At 41.6% G+C, this 23195-nt stretch overlaps 1 protein-coding gene across 1 annotated transcript; it reads left to right on the forward strand.

The window, feature by feature from the left end:
• The first annotated feature begins 1184 nt into the window (after positions 1 to 1184).
• On the forward strand, positions 1185 to 21960 carry scara3 (scavenger receptor class A, member 3). The gene is made up of 12 exons (XM_047574276.1): positions 1185 to 1617; positions 11450 to 11485; positions 12427 to 12471; positions 13781 to 13900; positions 15991 to 16071; positions 16880 to 16998; positions 17079 to 17323; positions 18209 to 18428; positions 18788 to 18876; positions 19099 to 19291; positions 19518 to 19695; positions 19784 to 21960. Exons 1-12 carry the CDS (start codon positions 1611 to 1613, stop codon positions 20287 to 20289), a joined length of 1839 nt encoding a protein of 612 aa, XP_047430232.1. The 5' UTR covers positions 1185 to 1610; the 3' UTR covers positions 20290 to 21960.
• The last annotated feature ends 1235 nt before the right edge of the window (positions 21961 to 23195 follow it).

Consider the following 23195-nt stretch of genomic DNA (forward strand, 5'->3'; position numbering starts at 1 on the left):
CGTTAAATGTAAATGTTAAATCTAAATGTTAAATGTTAAATCTAAATGTCAAATCTAAATGTTAAATCTAAATGTTAAACCTAAATGTTGGCTTGTTGAAACTAAATATTTAGCTAATATGCAAACGCTAAAAGCTTCATTCTGATCAGTGTTGTGATGGGTCTCCCACTGTGCTGCCCTTCAGTGACTGACTGACTACATGTGTCTGATTCGTTGGAAAATTCAGACTTTCATCAATGAATCTTCATGTTCAGGTGCAGCAGAGTGACCCCTTCCAGCTCCGAACTGCGACAGCACCAGTAAGTTTGTCCTCCAAGTAGCTTAGCATGCGTAGCATGGAGGTAAAGCTATCTCACTATCTAGCTAAAACTAGCAGCAGATGTAGCCGACTCTTTGCTAGATTAGTTAGGGATCAACGTGCTCCGTGCGAAGCGCATTTGTTTTGAGTCTGCAGCGCCGTACTGTCTGCTGCCCATTTACAATCCACATCCTCATCCTAAAGCTAATGCTACTATATCTGGACAGAAATGTCTCCTCAGGGCTCCAGCAGCTTTGAAAATGTAGCATGCAGTTATATACAAACTCTCTTGTCCACTTTTATGTAAAGAAAAAAAAAATGTGTTTGGCCTTTTTAAATTCCATCATGTGGAGTCTGCAATATATTCATTTGTCCAGTTGTGCACGCATGAGCTAAAATGCCCCAGATGGGAAGCGAAGGCGCTGAAATCCAGCTCCACCAGACCCGCTGCTGGAGCTGCCTCGTCAGCTGGTTGGCCGGATGCGTGAGTGCCCTGCGAGACTTACACCTGCTGTTAGTCTAACGCTCCGCTAGTCGAGGTGAGCAGGAGCAAGCTGAGAGGACTGCACACTGGTGCCAGATTGGGATTAAAGCCTTGGACATGAGTGTTAGCCTTTCGAGCGCGTAGGTGTGCGCTCACAGAAACTATTTTCCTGTCTCACAGGCCGAGGCCAAAGATATTCAAGGTGCTGGAACCACGGTGTTCAGACATTTGTTAGCAATTAGCCTCGACCACAAAACCGACTTTCGACAAAGCACATGAACCCTCCCTGCCTGCCTGCCTCCCCCCACCTTTTTTTTTTTTTTTTGTATCCTGTCCCTTTTCCACTCCCTCCTCATTTTCAACTTTTTCTTTGTTCCCCACCCATCTCTCCCTCTCTCCTTCTTCTCTTCATCCCTCCTCACTCCCTCTTTTGGCCCTCCCTCCCACACTGAAGTTGCACATGGTTTCTGTCTTGGGAGGTTTAACTTTCTCAGGCTCTGGATGGAAGAGGGATGATGCCAGGGAGCTGCAGGAGAGCACACATGTCTGAAACCTGGATTGATCAGTTTCTTTTTTTTTCTTTTTTTTTTTTTTTCAAATGAATTAATCTAGGATTCAAACAGTTGCTGGATGTGGGTGAATCTGTGGTGGAAATCTGGTGAAAAATTGAGACATGTTGCTCGAATGAGTCCGCTGGAACCTCAAAGGTGAACTGCTGATTATTTTTCTGCCTTTGCGGGAGAAAGAAGACATCACCGCTATCATCGGGCTGAGCATCAACAAACTGGAACGGCTTTTCCACAACAAGCTTTTCCGAAGCCAGAAATCATGAAAGGTGAAGCATCTTTACCTCTCAAGTCTTCTATTTACTATTTTTCTACTTTCTTGTTTTTCTTAACTGAGCCTAAATGCAGGAACTGTATCTGTCATGGTGGCACGAACTGGAGGCACCTGCACAGAGCACCGGTGACCACATATGCTTTTCATCAGCTCTGAGGTTTTGGCAGCGAGGATCCTGAGAAAGTGTGCGTTTGTTGTTGTTGGATGTGAGACTTTGATCAGTCAGCTTTAAATCTCTCCCCTATATGTGTGTGTGTGTGCTGTTTCATAAAGCGTAAAATGTTCTCTGGTCCTGCCAGTCCACCGCAGATTGACTTAATATCCCCCTCAGAAGAAGGCGAGTGAAAACACAAGAGATGGATTTGAGCGTTTTCACAACATGGCATGAAAGGAGAGCTGCCAGTGGCTTTGAAGGGAGCTCCGATGAGGAAGCCAGACTTACAGTATGAAAGGCTGACAGAGGTGGGAGGACTGGGAGGTGGGGGGATGGTGGGGTGGGGGGGATAATAGAGCAGGAATGAGAGGGAGCAGGAAGAAATTAACGGCATGACAAAACATTAAGAAGTGTTGATACGTTCGGCACCAGCGGCTAATTGGAATCGGATGAGTTTATTCCTGTTATTATGGTAATTGTTCACTTCAATTGAAGTTTTGCTTTCCCCTGTTTCTGATTAGGCTTCATTATAAACTTGGACGCGTTCTCTTGCAAATTTTAAACTTTGCGCAGTGATTGTTGTTGTTGTTGTGCTCTTGAGCTCCAGCTCCAACAGATCCATTATATATAGGTGGGGGGTCTTATTTTGTTTTCAGTTTCGCTAATGACCTAGTGTGAAATGAGCAAGAAAAACAATCTTGACTTGGACTTGTTGGCATCATTCCTGGTTGTTAGCCTTCGAGCTAATCTTGAGCCTAGATTTTTTTTTTCGTGTGTTATGTGATGATGCCTCTCATACATCGAAGATGGACAACTACCAGCCAATTACCAGAGGAAAAACAAATTAAATAAACGTGTAATTTCTGCTGTAGGGTCGTGCATTTTAACTTGAAAGTCTAATAAGCATTGACTAAATTTTGAAGCATGCCTCAAGTGGCCATTGGAGGAACTGCAGTTTGTTTTGACCCTTGAGGTCTTTGCACTTGTTGTTAACAAGTGAAATTAGTTCAGAGCTTATTTAAAGTTAGCTGAATTCTATATATTAGTTGCAGTTTTATATTTTATTATAATAAAAGTTGCACATGAGTTGCTGTTTTTGTGGAAGATATTGTCAGAAATATTGAGTGTCACGGCATCCCAGACGGCTTCTCCTAATTACAGTACAACGTGACGTAAACACAACACAAGTACAGCTTAGTCACCATGTCTGTTTTTTTGCTCAGTTTATATTTTATCTTCAAGAGTCCCCTAGTTTTATTTACATTTTCTAGGGCATGTGAATCTTGCAGGTATTTGGTTACAGTGATGTGCATCAATTTGTTTTGATTAAATGTCTATGGGGGAAAATGTGCAAAGTTCTACAAACATGGAGATTTTTTTTTACTCACACAAATAACATTTAGAAAGTCCAGTAGAGCTGTAGGATTTTATTTATCATATTTATGTGTGTGTAAACCCAGCATCTGGGTTACTGATAGCAGAAGCTAGAAAATGCTTCAACACCTGAGTAAATGTTGATTAAATCCAGTTTCCATTCTGCATCCAGACCACAGGGTTCGCCATGTGATGTAAGACAATACTCACATCTGCCACATACAGACCTAGAGAAAACTCCAACCAGCACATTTCAGCCTTCAGGGGGAGAAGCTGCACACGAACCACGAGACGACACAGCGAATTAGCTCCAAGAACGTACGGTTCACAGTGCTCTTTCCAGCCGACGAGTGCAGGAGGTCTGTTAATGTGGTTTCCAGCCTTGCCCGGCCAGAACAAAACATGCTGCCTCATACATTCCTAACGGGGCTGGTTTGGAGGAGGAGGAGGAGGAGGAGGAGGAAGGAGAAGAGGGGAGGGAATGAGGGGGAGGGACGGCAGACAGGTGTATGGCTGGCAACGAAAAAGGAAAGAGTGAGTGAAGCTGAGGCCCGGCTAGAGACAGGATTTTCTTGTTTTCGCTTCCTTTTTGCTGTGGCAGATTTAGAAATTTACAGTCAATGCATCTTGAATTTGGACCGAGTGTCCGAATATGATACGAACTTGTTCTTTTTGCATCAACAAGTGCTTTACTTCATTTATTTTACAAGCTTGGAGATTTGTTCCAAATCTTCCCGCTGAACTTTTACTTTGTTTTTACGCCCGCATAAAAATGCTGAATGTGCAAATAGATCTTTAATTATTATGAATTTCACAAATCATTGCACTTTTAATACTGCCTACTGCTGTTGGCTAGGTTAGTTAGCAGGTGTCTTGTTGGATGCTAGCTGGTAGCTGACTGCTAGCCTCCTGGTTGGTTTTCAGTTGGACTGGGCTTCTAAATGTGTTTTGCTTCAGATCTTGGCTCAAGGGATTGTAACATTTCATCCTGTGTAATAATGAATGATTTAACCTGCTTTTGTCCACCGTTTAAGATGTGACAGTGTGCATCTCATTTTATGTGAGGATAGGCTATTTGTAATACATTAGGTTTGGATCCATTTCTCTTGGCCCAAGTTGGAAGCCATTTGTTGGAACTCTTTACCGAGACAGTAATTCTACACAAAATAACCATATTTTCAACAATTTTATTATGTGCAAACTTAAAAAATGCCTTTGAGTAGGTGTACTATATTATAATACTATATTATTATGCTAACCTTTTCACTTGTCACTTTAATCTGAACAGGAAATGGAGTTTTGTTGGTTTGTTCCATTAGCTAGGTTGCATGCCTTGGAGTAACAGCGCCTTCAAATGAAACCTGTAAACTTGTAGTTACGTCTTAGGACATTGTTTAAATGGTAACACCAGCCTTAAGCTGTGAGAACACCACAGCTCGGCAACTGTTGGCATCTAGAAGCCATCACGACTAACAGGCTAGCAAGCTAACAGCCGCTATATATATGACCCCGTTTGACAAAATATGAAGCGACTAACGATAATGTTTTTCAGATCAAGTACTTTTATAGTGCAACCTGTTTCAAATACCATTTAGCACTCGATGGGATACCTTTGACAAAAGCAAATTGTTTGGGATGTTTGGTGTTTGGTGAAGTTGTTAACTGACTGCTTCCCAGAGAATTTGGATTGTTCCTCTGCTAGTGTTAGCAGATGTCTTTCTAAATGAGTGATGCAGTAGTACATTTGTTGTATTTATCACGATAGTGGGTTTCATCTTTGGTGAAGCGTTGATGAAACAATAATAGTTTGCTGCAAGGACCCATTGGCCTCCTCAGTCCTCACCGGTCTTCTCTGAGGCGTCCATGTTGTCGTTGTTGTCATGTGATCAGTGACTAGTTGACATGATGCTTAAACTGCATGGCTACAGTGCTACACCTAGCACACCGTAATGCTTTTACTAGGCCATGTTTCAGCTTGAAAACAGCTGGTGCAACCAACTCCAGGCTACTAATGACGTCCTGGTTTGGTGAGGAAGTACTTAAATGGTGTTTATCTGTTAACTAACTTTAATCTCACATTTTAACTCTATTTTATACGTTTTTTTGTCCTGTTGCATCATGGAAAAGTCCCTCTAAGCTGGTGATCACCTCATAAAATGCGAAAGCATGTAAATACCAGAAAGGCCTCGAAACTAAAGCATTAAACAATATTGTACACGCCCTTTGGCCTGGCAGCCCTATAAACCTAACCAGGCTGCGCCTTAGCTTGGCCGACCAAAGCGGTTTAGTCCTGAGAACTCGTGATGCTTTTATGGGATCGTGACTCTGAAAGTCTCCTGTTTCACTGCTGCACCACAATAAAGGAGCATTCTCCCGTAATGGCATCGTCCACAACTTCAGCTTTGCAGTCTGCAGCAACACATACCAGGCGTTTATAGTTGTGTGAGGAGACCACACATTCCAGTCAGAGGGCACCTAAACGGCCGAGATGTCAGCGGAGGTTTGGAGTGAGATTCGTTTGGCTTTACGAGTTGTGGTCAAGACCTCCTCTCTGATCTGGAGCAAGGCCACTCTCCTGACTGTGGTTACTCTTAATGCTTGGATTTTCTTAAGTTCTTGAGGAATATTTCCTGGCCAGTGTATCATAATTTAACACTGGGAGAGGAACATGAAATAAAGCACGACGTGTTGAACCCACGCATCTTTATGTGGAGCACAGGAGATCGAATAATGTCTTGAGAGATGTGGTGAGGTCAGAGGACATTCAGGGCACGCTACTTACCGAGTCCCTAGGCAAAAGTAAAATGCAGAACAGGGATGAAGGGACGTAGAGGGTGGGAAAGGGGGTTTGGAAAGTCCAAAGCCTCCTGAGAGAAACCGCAGAGGAACCACAGTAGTGCTGATGGTTAGCTGACTCAAATACAGACCCAGGGCTGCTTTCACAAACACCAAAGGTCCTTTGGTGAAACAGCACAGATGTAGACCCAGTGAAAGTAAAAAAGCAACATCCTGATGTTTCATTTTTTATTCATTTATTTAATTTGGGATTTTAGTGAGTTTATATTTTTTCCCCTGATCACACCTGCACATGTTTCTCCTATGGGACAGATTAGAAACAATCAGCGTGTGTGCTGTTTTAACCTGCTGCTAGCCTTAATATTTTCATAGGTGTTGTACCTGGCCACTGTGCTCCATCTGGATATGGGGCCCACATACAATAATATGCAGCATAATGATTGAGCAGTTCACTAAAAGCTCAGTTGAAGCCCTGAAATGTAATATTTCTTCATCTTGTTTGCACAAGATAATGATTTCTCTAAAGACTGTGTAGAATGTTCATATGGAACATGCAAACATTCATGTCTACATACTTTTATGTATGTATGTGGTTGTTTTTTATTGCCTTTTAATACAATTTTTGGGACATTTTCTTCCTGTTTAAATCACGCAGTAACCTCACAGGTGCCAAAAAACTCCCTTGAATGACCTCTAGGGGCTGGGTCCAAAAATTTGTCAATCTCCATTGACTTCCATGTAAAAGTGTCCAACATGTACAGTACATCAGAAATAAACATATTTACAGCTTGGTTCAAGCTCTTTAGCGTATTCCTCCACCAAAGACAACTATATGGCTTATTTTACACACATCTTACCACAATGACCAAACTTGTTGCTCAGCATTGGACCTCACTTTTAAAACGGTACCAAAATCATGTAGAATTAGGTTTGAATGAACACGTCCACATACTTATGGCCACATTGGACGGCTCTTGTTTCACCACATTCTCTTTCTAACTGATGTTCAGTTTGCCTATAACCACACATATAGTTTAATAATGAAACCATTGAACCAGGTGTCAAAATAGATTTAACATCCGTCCGAATCTGTCACAGAGAGTATTCTTGGTTTAGCGTGTAAGTGCAGTCATCTTCCTGACCGTGTTGTACTTGAATTATCGCCACCCAGCTACAAGAAAACAAAGTCTGTTATCTGAATTGTTTTTGCAGATGTCCTGTGTTTGTTTACTTTGGGAGGAATACTTCGCTCCACCACAGTTCAGACCAATGGGGCCGAACTGGTAGAAGCTTAACAGAGTTTGAAGTTGAGTCTTTCCACTGAACCAAAAAACGCTTTTTAATCATGTTTTTGCCTGAGTGCCTAGGTGTGTGACCTGGCCTGGCCGAGTTGTGCTGCTGTCAGATCACCTCAGTTCTGCTCTGTGTGTGTTGGACAGGGCCACTTCCTCGCTAACGAGACAGGCGTGGAGGTTTTCTTTTTCTTTTTTTTTTTTTTTCTCTTTTTTTCCACAGAGAGAAGTGAAAACATGAGGAGAAAGAAAGTGGAAGAAGGAGGCGTAGGAGGAGAAACAGTGGATGTTTCAGGGCGGACACTGATTGTGATACTTTCAATTTCGGCTTCCAATAACAAATAACGGGCTGACACTTAAATATTTCAATCCAAACCACAAAAGCCCAGGAAAATGACAGGAATTCAGTTTCTGCCACAGAAATGTATTTTAATCAGTGTGGGAAAGCCTCTTAAACAGGACCAGAGAAACAAGGGATTCCTTTTAAAGGCCCCATATTATGCAAAATTCACTTTGTAGAGGTTGTGCCTGTGTGTGAGGCCCCAAAAGACGCTTCCCTCACTTGCTTGCTCCACTTTTCAGCTTTTTACCTTCGTGACATCACATGGGGAAATAACCACTCCCTCCGGTAGTGGATGCTACATTTGACCCGTCCCCCGGATAGATGAGCCCACCCTATAAAATGACTGAGCGGGCGCCATTTTTTTCTCCTCGCAAAACCCTCGCAAACACACATGACAAAAGCATGATGTTAGCTGCAACAGTTACCCTTACAGTTAGCAGAAGCTAGCGTTAGCTGCATGGTAGGAACTGTAACAACACATTCTGGTTCAAACTGGTAAGGTTGAAGGACAGTGTCTCTACCAGACACAGTCATAAATCCACCGTGGTAACACCAGTGAAAGCCACATCCACTCCCCGAGAGGGGCGTTGAGTAGGCGTGGACAGACACAGCTCATTAGCATTTAAAGGTACAGACCTGCCTGTTGTCAGTAGAGCTCACTAGAGCCACTCTGACTGGCTGAAATTCAGGACCAAGGCTGAATTTGGGGTAACACACTTTGAAAACAATGATGTTGGACCCCTGACACCCATATGAAATTGTTGAACAAATGTGTAATATGGGACCTTTAAAATTTACTCTTTTGGCCAGTAGAGGTCAGCAGAACCGTCTGTAATTGACCTGATAAACGTGTTTCTATAGCAACAGAAATCCAGTTACGCCACTGGGAGACACAATTTTAATATTATTGTTATAGTTTAGCTGCGTAACACTCCACTATGTTCACTAACTAAACGCTGTTCATTTTCTTCCGAAGGTTAGCTATTTTGTAAAGGCGAGTGGTGGGATTGAACCAAAACAGGACAATTGTGGGTTGTACAACCAAAACAATCAGCTGATGGATGGTAAAACGTTTTGTGCAATACCCTCTGTGAGATAATTAGGTGAATATTTTACAAATTTACACATTTTAAACATGCCCATGTTGCATTTATGAATCACTGCTATGTAGCTGAAAGCAGGTTTTAGTCTCTTAAGGTCTAAAAACATCCATTGGTGCAATGCAATATTCATATGCACGACTTCTATTGTATTTAATATTCTATTTCTAGGTTCTGGGTTTGAACCTGTTTGCATGTTTTCCCTGAGTCTGCATCTCCAAAGACATACTCGTTAGGTTCACTGGTGATTTTAAATTGGTCGTAGGCGTGGATGTGAATGGTTGTCTGTCTTTCTGTATAAGCCCTGTGATAGATAATGAATGAATGACTGTTCACTGCTGCAAATATCCCCACTCTGGGACAAAGAATTCTCTCATCTTATACTCTTAAAAATTACCTAAAGTGCACTGTGAGCATCGCCTCGCTAAGCTGAATAATGGCCGCCACTGAGATGCTATATGCTCAAACTGGGATATCAATCGGTCTAAATATGGACAATCCTGTGAACTACCTTTTCTGAACTTTCACCTCCAAAACGTTCTGTATGCAGCTCTCTCCCCGTCTCTTTCCCTGTTTTCATTTCCCTCCCTCTTTCCTCCATCATTATGTCAGGCTCTGTGTTTACAGACCTGACCTCAGCTGTTCCAGCGCTGACTCACATAAACACTGACCTCACTGCGCCATTTGCAAGTGGACTACCAACATTTCGCGTCACAAACACTGTTTCTGGAGATACGTCTTATGATTCCATTTTACCCTGTTTGTGTTTTTACCCAACCATGTCATTTATATTCACTGTTTTCTCCCCAGCCCACACCCTCTATCTGTCACCACCTGCTGCATTAAGCTACTGGAATAGAGTTACTTGATGTAAACTGTCGAATTCACGCAACATGCGCAGTAACGTGAGACCCAAGTCTTTTTTGACATTGTGTGAAACATCTAACGGGTTTAATTCTCCTGCCAGACATTGTTTAGTTCTGTTTTTTTGTCTTTTCGTTTTACAGACTGTCTGAACTCTCCTCATGTTGAATTGATGATGTGTTTAACCACAGAGATTCGTCCAGTGCAGACATTTTATTTGTCATAAATTTTGTTTTGACTTAAGAAATAAGCGGGAAAAACATGCAAAATGAACTTTTAACCATTTTTCATTTTGCATTAAGCAACTCCTTCCAGCAACTACAGCAGCTGCTATTGTGTTGCACAGATCAAACTATACTTTCAGAACCTGTGCTCAGCTCTGGAAAGTTTGCTCTGTGTCTGGAGGACAGCAGAGTCTAAAACTATTTTAAGTGATTCCAGCAGTGACCCAATTTCCTCTTCATTCAAATTGCATTTGTTACTAACATGTTTAGTTGTTGTTTCTGTCATCTGTGGGAAAAATGACAAGGAATTTGTAATTTATAGCAAATGGGCAAACTAATAGCAAAAATATGAGTCGTGTTGCTGCTAGGAAACTGTTGGCGTCTTGAAGTCATCGAGGCTAACAGTTTAGCAAGCTAATGGCCCAGAAACACACGATAGTAAATGCAAAGACATTATGAAAAGATTTTCCTCAGATATATTTTGAATCCATCCAGTACCATGTGCTAATCTGACATCCAGACATCTCTATTTTCCCTATAAACTGTATTCTAACACAATCAACATTGTTAGATACTACATCCTGCTTGGGATGTCTGTTTCCATCAAGGATCAGGTCATTGCTATGGGGTGGGGGTGTCTGGTCTGGTCTACGTTGGTGCTACATGTCTAAGTAACATCCACATAAAAGTCAGGTCCAAAAGTTTCCCAGCAGAACACTGAATTGTCTCATGACGTTATTCAGTTCTGTCAGTGGTCATAATGTTGTGGCTGATCTGTGTAAATTGCCAGTTAGCTGATGCTTCAACCACATATTCTAGTGAATTCTAATTATTTTGTGCCAAAAATAGAAAGCAAGAAGCGTTGCAGGGTCAGATTAGGGTCTATACCTACAGGAAAAGGAAAATTTAATGGCCATAACCACCACAGAAACATCGTTGCAAAGTCAAAGTATGACTGTATATGTTACCATTTGTCAGCAGGCTGACACTGTTTTCTTAAAGACTCCCTCAGACTGTGGCAAACTGTCCAAGCGTCTCCCTGCAGCCACTCAGCAGCTCGTCCAACCCCCCTGCTTTGCGTGTTTTCCAGCTCTTTCCACCCGAAAGCCGCTCCCCTGTGGTCCCACCGAGTGTTTCCCCAAACTTCAAGCTCGACACTCGCAGGCGCCTCAGGTGTGGAGCTGATGACGTGTTGTATAAAGCCCACAGCGGCTACGTACAGCTGCGAACACGAACTTAAACGTATTGTGGGACTTTAATGTAAACGGTCTCCATTTTGGTTTATTAGGCCCTCTGGTTATATTCTGTCACGCCAGCTTTTTTTTTTTTTTTCCAGCGTGCGATGAAAATCCCCACCTACGTCGGATCACAAAACCAACAGCTGATGTCAGAACTTGCTCCACTACGGGGCTGTTTTCTCCTGAGCGAGCAAAAAGGGGAAAAACTTATTATTTGAGCCAAACAAAATCATCCATGTCCTGAGATAACAGCCTCGTGCTGCACACGCTCGGTCCTCTCGCAGCGAGACTTCAGGGGGATTGTGAAGCAGCTGCTTAGCGTGATTTACGAGTCGAGTAATAAAACCTGGTGGCGGCTCCAGAAGAGTTGAGTTTCAGCCAGCTTAATTTTAAAATTTTTTTTTTAATGCCTGTTTTGTGTCTCTCTTTCTTTCTTTGGCAGACAACTATGGCGGATACGAGAACCAACTTTTCAAAGGTAACGATCGAGCTGTTTTGCTTTCGCGGGCTACAAGCCATGGACGTCAACCAGCTCATTATACATGACTTTCATTCTGCTCTCCGTCTGCATTCACACATGTGGCAAATTGCATTAACTGACAAGTTTACCCACCTACCGAGCTCGAACTGCCTCGGGTTTAATTGATCTCATGGGATACAAGTGCTCATATAAACTACATTATAAAAAGCTGTTGGTGTTCTTTTGGATTCAGTCACATCAGGCTAACGACGGTATTAGTGATGTGCAGATCGATACGGAAATATCAATTCTTCCGATACCAAGTCTTTGTGCTCTAAAGTTGATTCTCAAATCAAAATATCGATACTTTTGACACTTAAGTCTAAAAAGTATTGTAATAAAGACAGAACTGCTCCTTAAAAGCAAGTAGAGCTCCCCCTGGTGTCTGGCCACAGTACAGGTCATAAGTTCGTGTTTGTGGATGGGACTTGGGCCAAACTAAAACATTAAAATGCGTCTAATACATTTTAGGTAGTTAAAATAATGCTGATGTATGTTCAAGTGTCAATTTCTTTTGTATACGTTTTAGTTATTCGACGCTATAGAAACATGCTTAATTGTTCGGTTAATTAATATTTCAGCTACTTTAGTTCACGCCAGAGAGTTTGATGGACTCGACGAGCTGTCTCTGCAGGAGGTTATGTTACTAATTTTACATAAACCACTTACGAGCTCAAATGTGTAAAGTAAATGTTTGAAGAGTCCTGTCACACTGATTATAAACTCCATAACCAGAAATACTCATTAGAAGACCTCAGCCTCAGTGCAGCTCTGCGTAACATCAACAAAGTCACTGAAAACTAAACCATTTAATGGATATAAAGCAATACATGGCCTATGTTGTATATATTGTCTGTATCATGATTTCAGATGTGTGTGTGTGTGTTTTCTTTCTTCAGAGGAGGACCTTACTGGAGAGGAGGAGGAAATGCCTTCGTTTAGAGGTGACACTCATACTCTTTAAACTGGATCCTTCATTATGTTGTTGTTATTGGCAAGTTCCATTTTTTTTTGCAGAAAAGTAGTAAAACTGAGAGTGAAAATGAAGTTGTTAAAATCAAACCAAAACCAAAACATCCCACAACCTTTATCCATGGAAACAAATTAGGGTTTACAGAAAACGACTCAGTTTGAATCATTCGTGTGTCTGCCTTTAAAATACTTTCAGAATGAAACGTTTTATTATGTATTACGTATTATTATTATAACGTTTTTTTACTCATCACCTTCATGTGCAGCTCCACACGACGACATGAGATTTTAGTGTGAGCTTTTACACCATCGACTGTATGTACTACGGGCAAACCCATCGTGACATCACCCAATGGATTCTGAACCTTTTCTGAAAATTAAGCGAAGTGGGCGGAGCTACCTGCTGCCTCCACTACCTGTTAGCTCAGGCTATGACTCGAAATTATGCGGAATTTTAAACCTCAATAAAAAATAAACAAATGAGTTAGAAAAAAAAAAGTACAGTTGTCATGAATAGTGGCATAAACTATTGAGACCTAAACTGTTTCCAGGCTGTAAACATGTTTAATATCGCCATAAAGTTGGGTTTTTTAACATGGGCGTCTATGGGGATTTGCTCCCCTTTGGAGCCTCAAGTGGCCACTCGATGAATTGCAGTTTTTTTGCACTTCCACATGGGCTTCATCTCTCAGACCTCGAGGTTTCTGCTTGGTTTAGACATGCAGCAGCTATCTTTACTGTTCTGTCTCATTGCTCTTCTCTTAACATGTGGACGCTTTGGACAGAAAGGTATTCTCAGTTAAAAAGCTCAAAAACTGTCCTGGGTATGCTATCTTCTCAACCAAAGGTATAGTAGCTAAAGATATATAGATAATATAATATATATAGAGAGATAAAAGCACAGGAAACATTGGATTAACATTTGCTCGGTGGACTCAAACACAGCTTGATATTGGCCGTTTCCCACATTCATTTAAAGATTCCGTTAAATACAAAGCTGTTTCCAATTCGACCAACAAAAATCAGTCTTAACTTTCATTTTTAACTATGCACCAATGCCTAATATATCACTGGACGACTTCTCTCTGACTCTTGAAGAACTCCCACCAAATGTATCTGGCACCAAGACTTTAACAGCATATTTAACTTTATATAATTCTCAGGATGTACTGGTAGCAGATGTGCGTACGTCTCCTACTGCTGATTATCTTCTTACTACACCTGAGTGGCGAATTAATTCACTGCATGTTTTTTTTTTTTATGGATGTGATGTGTCTGCAGGTCGTACCAGAGGGGGCTGTGTGCGGTGCCAGCAGAGCCATTCTCTCCAGCTGGCCGTCAAAGTCCTCTACGGATTCGTTGCATTCCTGATCATTACCGTCGCAGTGCTGGCGTCACTCGGTGAGCTCAGTTTCACTTCACGCGGATTTAATTTCTCCGTCCACCGTCTCTGCGTTCAGCCTTTTTGATTTGTTAGGTAAATACTCTGATTATCACCCACACTGGAGAACAGCGAGGAGCAAGCTTGTCTTCTTAATAGGTCCGAAGTCTCTCCTTAGTTTTATGTACTTTTTTTTATAAAACATCGTCCATTTAACTCCCACAGATCACATGAATGTGGCCTTGGGCTCTGTTTGCAACGTCTTACCTGACAGCTGCTCAGCACAGACAGATGTTTTTTACGTTAACATCGACTTTTTATATGGGGCTGAAAGCCGTAAATCTTCTACTACCATGAAGGGATCTCAGTGGAGAGGCTGAGTTCCAGGCAGAAGTAAAACGCAAAATCCCACAGAACACAAAAGGCTGCATTCAGGGACATAAAATACATACATTTGCTTTGCTAATACCTGTGTGTCACGTGATTTCTTTTTTAATAATTTATCCACTACATTGCACGTGTTCAAGTTTAAGTTGTATTTAAAGAGGGAAAAGCTGAGAAACGTGACACTTTATGTGGGAAACTGCTTATAACGTAGGTCATAACATTTTTATATATATTTATATAAATATATATATATATATTTTAAAAATTTCCCTTCAGAAATTAAATGTCTTTAAATACACATTAACATAAACATATTTTAGTGAAGGGATAAATGGAGGCAAAAGGTGAACCTATCTATTATCTGAATAACTCAGTATTGAATGCAAAATGATAATAATAATGTATATTTATAAATAGCACTGGGCCGAGTTTAATATAGAACACATATACAGGTTGGGGGTCCCTGCTTAATCTCTACATCAGTTTAGGGTCCTTGGTCTGAAAAACGTTGGAGACCCGTGACTTATAATATTAATAATATTACAAGTATTACTAATAGTAATTAAATTTTATACTGTATATTTCATGTTGTATGCATCACATTCATACGTGCACAGTACAGACACAGATCAGATCCTCTGTTGCGAGGCTTTGTGAGAATAGTTAGTTCTCCAGCACAGCTGTTGAACTCCAAAGTCCTAAAAACATTATTATCAGGAGATAAAAATATTGCACTTGGCTGCAACTCCCCAGTGCATGTGCACAAAGAAAAACAGGATTTTTCCATTTCCAGCTGTTTCTCTTTTCTAACAAATAAAGCATTTTGCAAAAAACGATTAAGTAACAACTGCGGTGTGATGTAACACAATTCTGAAGCTTTTTTTTTTTTGGCTTCGTGGAAAAGATTATTGAGAGTGATATTGAAATCCCTGCTAATATAAACGATAAAATCTATTTGCAGATTCATGAATGTTAATATTGTTACGGCTCTTAAAGGGTCATGGCCACGTTCAGCATCACTGTCACATCGTTTCATACAGTAGAGTAGGTAGTATGTGCACGTGGAAGCATTTATGTGCAAATCCATCACAGAGCAGACCTCTGTCCACCCCCTGGGTCGGAGCTTAGGATGCTGAAAATAACACACCAAGCAAGCTTACACGCAAAACCTCTTACTCTGTAAATTGTTGCTGCTCTCTTGGGAAATATGTCGATGGGAGCAGGACCAGGCCACCTGGTTAGACCATCACTCCTCAGTGTTTTGGTTACATTTGTTAAGTTTAATGAAAACAGTTTTATTGTTGAGGCTTAAACTTCCTGTTTTTATTCCTTCAAATATTTCTCCCCTTCATGCAGAAACCACGCAACCGTGTGACTTTCAGTGAGATATTATCTTAGCCCTACTGCTGACTAGTAAAACCACTCAGCTAGCCTTACCTTTAGCATGCTCCCCAGTCAGCATGTTTCCTCCTCAGCCACAGTCACTCACTTGATGGCTCTGCTGCCAGGGACATGTTGTTTACTGCGACCCTCTGCTCTCTCCCGTGAAAGCCCACAGCAGTGGTGGATTTTGCCACAAGTCCATGGCAACCCGCCTCCACCGGCCGCACATCGGCGCTCCAGCCTCGCTACTCAGCTTCTACCGCCTTCCCTGCATATCGAAAATGAAATCATGACCTTAACTTCCCTTAACTTCCTTGTCACCTTCTTTGTGTGTCTTCAGTGTTCAAGAAGGTGGACAACCTCGCAGAGGAGGAATCTCTCTACAGCAAGAAGATCAGCAAGGCCCAGCAAGGAATAGAAGGTACTAACTCGAGCCTCTACAACTGATATTTCATGTTATGTTGTGAAAGGAGTCGGTTGCATCTACGTAGAAGGAGGGCCAGACGCTGCAGCTCCTTTTAGCTTTAGGAGGTTTAATAGTAAGTTTCAGCTCATTGTTTAACTGTAAGGCTTGTGACTGTCGTGTTTCAATCTGCTCTCACAGTATGGGCCAGTTGTTCTGGTGTACAGAAAACACAGTCAAAGCCAAGCAGATAATTCTAAAACAAAGCTGTAAATGGTTGAATATGGGGATTTGTGGATGTCAATAATCGCAACAACTCTGGGATACCAACCTGAAAGTCGGTGATATGTTCCGAGACTTCACAAACTGCTTCTTTTACAACAATAAAATAGTCTAAAATTGTGTTTTTCTTTCTTGTAAAATTCTTGTAAAACGAATAAAGTGCAAAATATAAAGTAAATGGTTAATTATTCAGCTCATTCTTTACCTTAACAGAGCAAGTTTCTATCAACGTTGGTTATTCAGTAGTTGTATTTAACCATTATTTACTTTTTTACCCCTTCCAGTTTGATGAACATCGATTTAGTATCTCCTGAACTGCTCCAAAATGGAACTTTTTACATGATTGGCTAGTTTTGTTTGTGCGGCATAATCCCTCAAGTCAAAGATAAGGTCATAAGGTTAATGCAGAACAGATGAGACCTTTTTTCTCAAGCACAAACAAAACACAAACAAACACACATGTGGTTACCATGAATTATATTATGCACTATCATCTGGAGTTGTTATTCATCCTCCTTCAAAGTCTCTTTCTCCTCTCTCTCAGATCTGAGGTCCATGTCTAATTGCTCTGGCTGCCTGGATGTGACTCTGTACAGCGAGGAGATCAGCAAGCTCAAGAAGGAGTTTGAAGATATGCAAAGAATGATACTAGGACAAGAGCAGGTATAGTGGGTGTGTGAAAGCATTAAAGTATCCTTGTAATCAGCAGTCCAAAACCATATTCGTATTCGTCCCCCTTTCAGGTTCTGGATCAGACCTCCCAGACTCAGGACACTCTGAAGTCCACCAGCAACCGTCTGACACGGGACATCCAGAGCCACCTTGTGTCGATCAAACTCCTCAACCAGTCGCTGGAAAGATACATGGACCGGGTGGAGGGGTGGAAGGACGTGATCGAAGAAACGGAAGAGAAGATGAAAACTCTGACGGAGGATCAGTACGACATCAAAGCTGCAGCACAGACTGTCAACACAACGGTGGCGCTCAGGTGAATGGGAAGCGACACGCGTCTCTTTGTTTCCACGCGGCCCTGCTAGATTATTACCACCTCAGCTGCACAGTTTCAATCTTGACCTTGTAGTGAACTGGCCAAGTGGGAACTTAATCAGTGGTTGACGGCAGCCAGAGCTTCAGCCACATCTTACGCTTTTTATTTTTTTTTTATTTTTTACAGTTGTTCCAAGCAAACCATTATTTACAAAAGCTAAGTACAGTAAAGATAACAACTGGGTTCTCCCGTTTGAAAAAGCCACAGCTGTGACTCACTCGCAGGACATTTAATTCAGATTTACATCGGCGACGGATAAATTTCTCTTTCTTTTTAAACATTGTTATACTTTTTATGCAGTTTTAGATGATTTATCCCTCGCCAAAAAGATCCTTCAGCATCAACTTTCACTCCACTAAACTACAAACTATGGAATGCTATGCAGCTGAACGTACCAGGAGCTAAATGCTAACATTAGCATGCTTACAAGCTACCATCCATACTGACATAAAGCAGCTATCATATTAACAATGGTGATTACTTTCACCATCTTAGCATGTTAGCATGCTAACACGTGCTACTTAGCCTTGTTTTCAACACAAATGCAACATTTTGACTTCGTGGTTTTCAGATGATTCATCAAGGTGACATGTCCTGAACGAAACATCCATGTATGCACAAACTTTCCAGTTAAACCGTCCAGTTGTAGTTTTTAAATCAGAACATAAAAATGTTGATTTTGTTGCTAGATTACCAACGTCACATTCATCTTCTGGGGAACATGGACATCTGTGCATCATTCTGGACCAAACACATTGTCCCATTCCTAAAGGAATGCAAATGCAGACCAATAATAGCCACTCACATGCTTTCTCCTTGCTACAGTACACTGTGGATAGATGCCCTGCAGAGAAAAGCCGACGAGGAGACCCTGGTACTGCAGAAGTTGACCACTGACTGGCAGAACTACAGTCGGGTTCTGAGCGCCATCAAGTCCAACACCAGCAGCACCACGCAAACCATGCGCTTCCTCCAGAACAACATCATAGCGGATCACCAGAGAATCGCCATGTCCACGGAGGTGTACTACGACCTCATTCAGCAGGTTAGCGCGTACATTTTATCCGCCTGGGATACTCATAAATGGATCTGATTTGACAGGAATGTCAAATTACTAAAATAAGAGCTGTGAGAGTTTCAATGGCCAAAAGATCATTGGCTTATAGGAGCAGCCATGGGGGTTATCGTTGACTCTTAATCCACTTGTTTTGAACTGGACGATTTCAGGTCGAGGACTGGAAGTAGTTCAATAGTGGATCAGTTGAGTCTTGTTTGTAATGGATCTTCTTATGCATCATTTTTAGAATGTGATGACACTTAAAAAACATTAAAACTGAAGAAATGCTTGGGCTTAGCCATGCAGCAGATGTGTTTGACTGCTAAATGTGTTTGTGTTTTCTGCAGGTGATTAATCTGCAGATGCAGCTGGACAACATAACATCTTTCATGGATGAACACGAGGAGAACATGCATGACCTTCACTACCATTCCAGGTAACACACTGTACCTTTAAATAGAAAAGAACATTATGTTGACTACTGTTATCTTCCGCAAAACCTTTTATAATCTCATGTTTGTTCCTATTCTAAACCCAAGTCTAAGTTGAACATTATTCAACTCTGTTGCCCCATTCATACTGTATGTACCCACAACATGAAGACACGTCAAAGAGTGTCGTTATTCCAGTTGGTAGAAATCTCATCTGTCTTCTTTAGGTATTACGAGAACCGGACAGGCGAGCGTTTTTCTGCCTTGGATGGCCGCCTGAACTCCATCGAGATGGAGATTGACACAATCTCCTCCAGCATCAACGCCACTGTCAGCCATGTCCAGAGCATGTACAAGTACATCAACATTGAGAGCTCCACCTGCCAGAGTCGCATGGGCAGACACACAGAAGATCTACAGGTTGGGGAAAAACACAAACATTATGTATATTTGCTATTATTAGTGGTATAGCTTGTTTGAAAACTATGCAGATTCCCAGTTCTAAAACCACATGACTGTGATTTGGTTGCTCCTTTTCTTGTAATTTTAAAAAACTTTTGATATATGAAAAACGTACATATTCTTCTGATGCCACGTCACTGGTAATTTCCATAACTCATAATTCTTCCTACTCACCCTTGTGCAGAACTTGAACAACACGGTGTTGTTACTCCTCCACTTAGCCGACAATCTGAGGCAGCAGAACATGATGCTGAACGTCCGACTGGATGTGGACGTCAGGAACTTGTCCATGGTGATGGAGGAGATGAAGCTTGTGGATGTTTTCCATACCCAGCTCATAAATAACTTCACTATAGTGAAAGGTACAGGAGATGTTGTGTGCATGGAAACAGATCCCCAATCCCACAACGTCCACTCTTATTTTATTTAATTATTTATTTATTTCTACAGGCGCTCCTGGACCACCTGGGCCCAAAGGGAACCGTGGTGAAACCGGCCCAAAAGGACCTATTGGATTGAGTGGCAGTAAAGGTGACCGTGGCCCCATAGGAAGTCGTGGATCTCTCGGAGAGAAAGGTTCTCTTGGTCCCAAAGGAGCCCCGGGTGAAGCAGGTCCCACTGGCAGTAAAGGGGCAGTTGGTATCAAAGGACCTAAGGGGGCCATTGGTCCACCAGGACCTAAAGGTGAAATCGGCCAGAAAGGTGAAATGGGTCCTTCTGGTAAAGATGGAAACCAAGGACCTGCAGGGCCTCAAGGGATCCAGGGCCAAGCAGGACTACCAGGCATCATTGGGCCACCAGGAGCAAAAGGAAAGCCAGGACCAGCAGGGCCTCCTGGAGAACCAGGACTCCCTGGACCTCCAGGCTATCCGTATAGTCACGAAGGAGTGAACACCCCCCAAACTGTGGCACCTACAGCTGGGTCCAAGAGACAGCAAAGGAAAAGCATAGTCTGAGGAGATTTATTTGGGACAAAGAGGCCCTAAAAATCGGAAGTAAAGTTGTTCATTGTGGCAAGAGACACAATGATCCATTTCCAAGAGAACAGACAATGGAGAACTTTATGAACAAATGCAACAAACCAAATTCAAGATGGGGCTCAAAGGGAAGACCTTTCCTTGAGGAAATGACATAGTCACAAGGAGTGAACGATGAATAAAGGCCTCGATTACATAAATGGACCTCACAGACTGAGTCGTTGCTGGGATATACTCCACGCTGGGAATCTACAGCTTTGACACCATTTAAACGTTGTACAGTGGTGGTCTCTAGGATTTACCCAAAACACAACTCACACAACTGGAAATTGATACAACAATAACAACATCTGTATGGACAGGAATAATAATAATGATTTAAAAAAAAAAAACTGCCATGGGATTAACAGGAATAGAGGACACACCCATTTTTGAATCTGAAGTCTTGCCTAGTTGAATGTACTGGAAGCAAAGAATGTGTTTGAGGTTATTGTCAAGCCACCAACGCCTCTCGAGGCATAATAAATAGCAGGGCTGTTAACCACAGATTTGGACCGGAGTAGAGCTGTTTTCCATCCGGACTACTTAAAGGTTTACGTTCCCATTCCCCATTTCACGGACGTAGAATAATACCCGCTCGTTTTTACATTATGCACATGTAACTGACACGTCCTTTTCTAACGGTTGACACTTTATTGGTTCCTAAAGTGTCTTTTAGTGTTTCAGAGCAGGTACTCTGAAGCCCTTTTAATCTACGGCGACTGTGGTCAGAGTTTGAAGAGGAAAACTTTACCTTTGATGCAATCTTTGATTCTTTTCTTTCTCTTGTTGGTTGAAAAAGTAAATAAATAAACTAGTCCTGTTGACAGTTGGAAGCTTTTTGAGAATGATCTGATACAAAGACTGATACAACTTCCATGTTTTTGTGTAAAAGCGAAAGGCTTTAGGTGATGACTAGCGTAGCTTAGCATAAAGACGCAGCTTGTGTGACTCTTTGCAAAGCTAATTATCTCTACAACAAAAGCAGAAACGAAACGTTAAAACAGCTATTTGTAGTTTTAACGGGAACTAGTGTACTGTGACATTTTCCAACATATATTTTATCCAATTGCTCAACTCTTAGGTTCAAAGCAATCTCCAGAAAGTTGTTGACAGGACATAACTACCCTTAAATCTGTCAGTTTCAAAATACGCGAGCTACGCAAGAAAAATGATAGAGATATTACAGACCTATAGTCTTTTTGAACCTTGGAGAAAGCAGGGATAGCTATTCCCTTCTGTCTAAAGTCTTTATGCTAAGCTAAGCTTACTAGCTGTGGTACCACATTGCACACAGGCAATTAACTCTGAAGCAAAGCAAATTTACAATGTACAACTAACACTTCAAGGTGTATGAAGACAAGTGAGTAACTGCACCAACTGAAAAGTTGTAGTGGTAAAATCAATTTTTCTTCCTACTTTAGGCAACTGTGACAACAGACTAATGACCTTTAGAAGGGTTTGGTTTCTACAATACGCAAGATAATCATTATATCTCAAAATAGACGTTATACAAAAAGGGGAACATTAAGTTTTTGTAAATCTGGTTGTTGTAATGAAGTGCGACTGGTTTGCATTGAACTTCAATAAAGGCTTTTTTTTTTAACAGTCTCTGCCTCGTTGGTATCCTACTGTACTTCTAAACCGCTGGGATATTGTTGCCCTGCGCAGGAAAGGGAGTGTTTTTAATTCAAAACACATGTCAACCCCTCCCATTTGATTTTTTTTTCTTATGTTGCTTCGATTGTCTATATTTACCCTGTTGTTTTAGCATACGTAATCGACCACAAGTGTGGCCTGGGATTTACTCTTTCAGTTGGTGGGAATGTGTAGATGTCAAAATGAATCTCACCTGATTCACACCACAATTAAGCAAATCAAGCGTTTAATGATCTGCTGTGAATAAACCGCTTGATATCTGACACAGGCTTATGTAGGTATGAAAAAAAAACAGATAAACGCCTCCCTGCAGAGCGCCGCGGTCGCACTCATCTCCCGCTGAACGGTGTTTTCAGAGCATTTCCTTCATTTCGACTGCAGGAACACAACATGCCTTATGGGATGTTAACAGAACCTGATCTCCAACAAAAACTTCCTCCAAGAATCCATAGAAAATCCCTTATTCCTGCGGTTCCTGCACGGAACATTTGCTCCAAATCACTCACTTCAGAGACTCGAAGCGAAAGCATGAAGCAGACGCTGTTTTTGATATCTGAAGCAGAGAATTTATATAACACCCAGGATATGGTCGCACTTTAAAAACCCTTCAAGCTAAATAGAACCATTTCTCCACTTCTTCTTTTTTTTATTTTTTTTATTTAAGTATTAATATTGTGGTGAGTGGAGGGCCTCCAGCAAACACATCTAAATTGCTCCCACATGTGGAGTCATAAATCACCAACACTGTTACCAAGCTGATGTGGGGTGGAGGGGGGGGCAATGCGGGGCATAGTACCGCAGATTTCATCACAACCAGCCATGAAGGAGGCAGATAGAAACTGTGAGAAAAAGCAAAAAATAAAAAAGCACAATTCTCATTCTTGATGATAAATTCTTCTGCCTGATTATGCAAATACCAGCAGATTATGATCCCATAGTTGTACATGCATCTATGATTAAACTGCATTTGGTCGGTGACCTCTCGAGGCTGTAGTAACTGTAATTGGGTCACAAATAAACAGCTAATAAATGTATGTAGGGAGGAGGTCGGGGTTGGATTCTTGGGCCAACTTGTTTGGTTCCTTTTTCAAACAAGTTAAAAGAATTAGAGGCAGTTTAGACTTCTGCGTCAATTCGTAAGCGTAACTACGCACCACAGCCACACAGAGCTGTGATTGGTTTCTGGC

Source organism: Mugil cephalus, chromosome 21, assembly GCF_022458985.1.
Source record: "Mugil cephalus isolate CIBA_MC_2020 chromosome 21, CIBA_Mcephalus_1.1, whole genome shotgun sequence".
NCBI classification, from domain to species: Eukaryota; Metazoa; Chordata; class Actinopteri; order Mugiliformes; family Mugilidae; genus Mugil; species Mugil cephalus.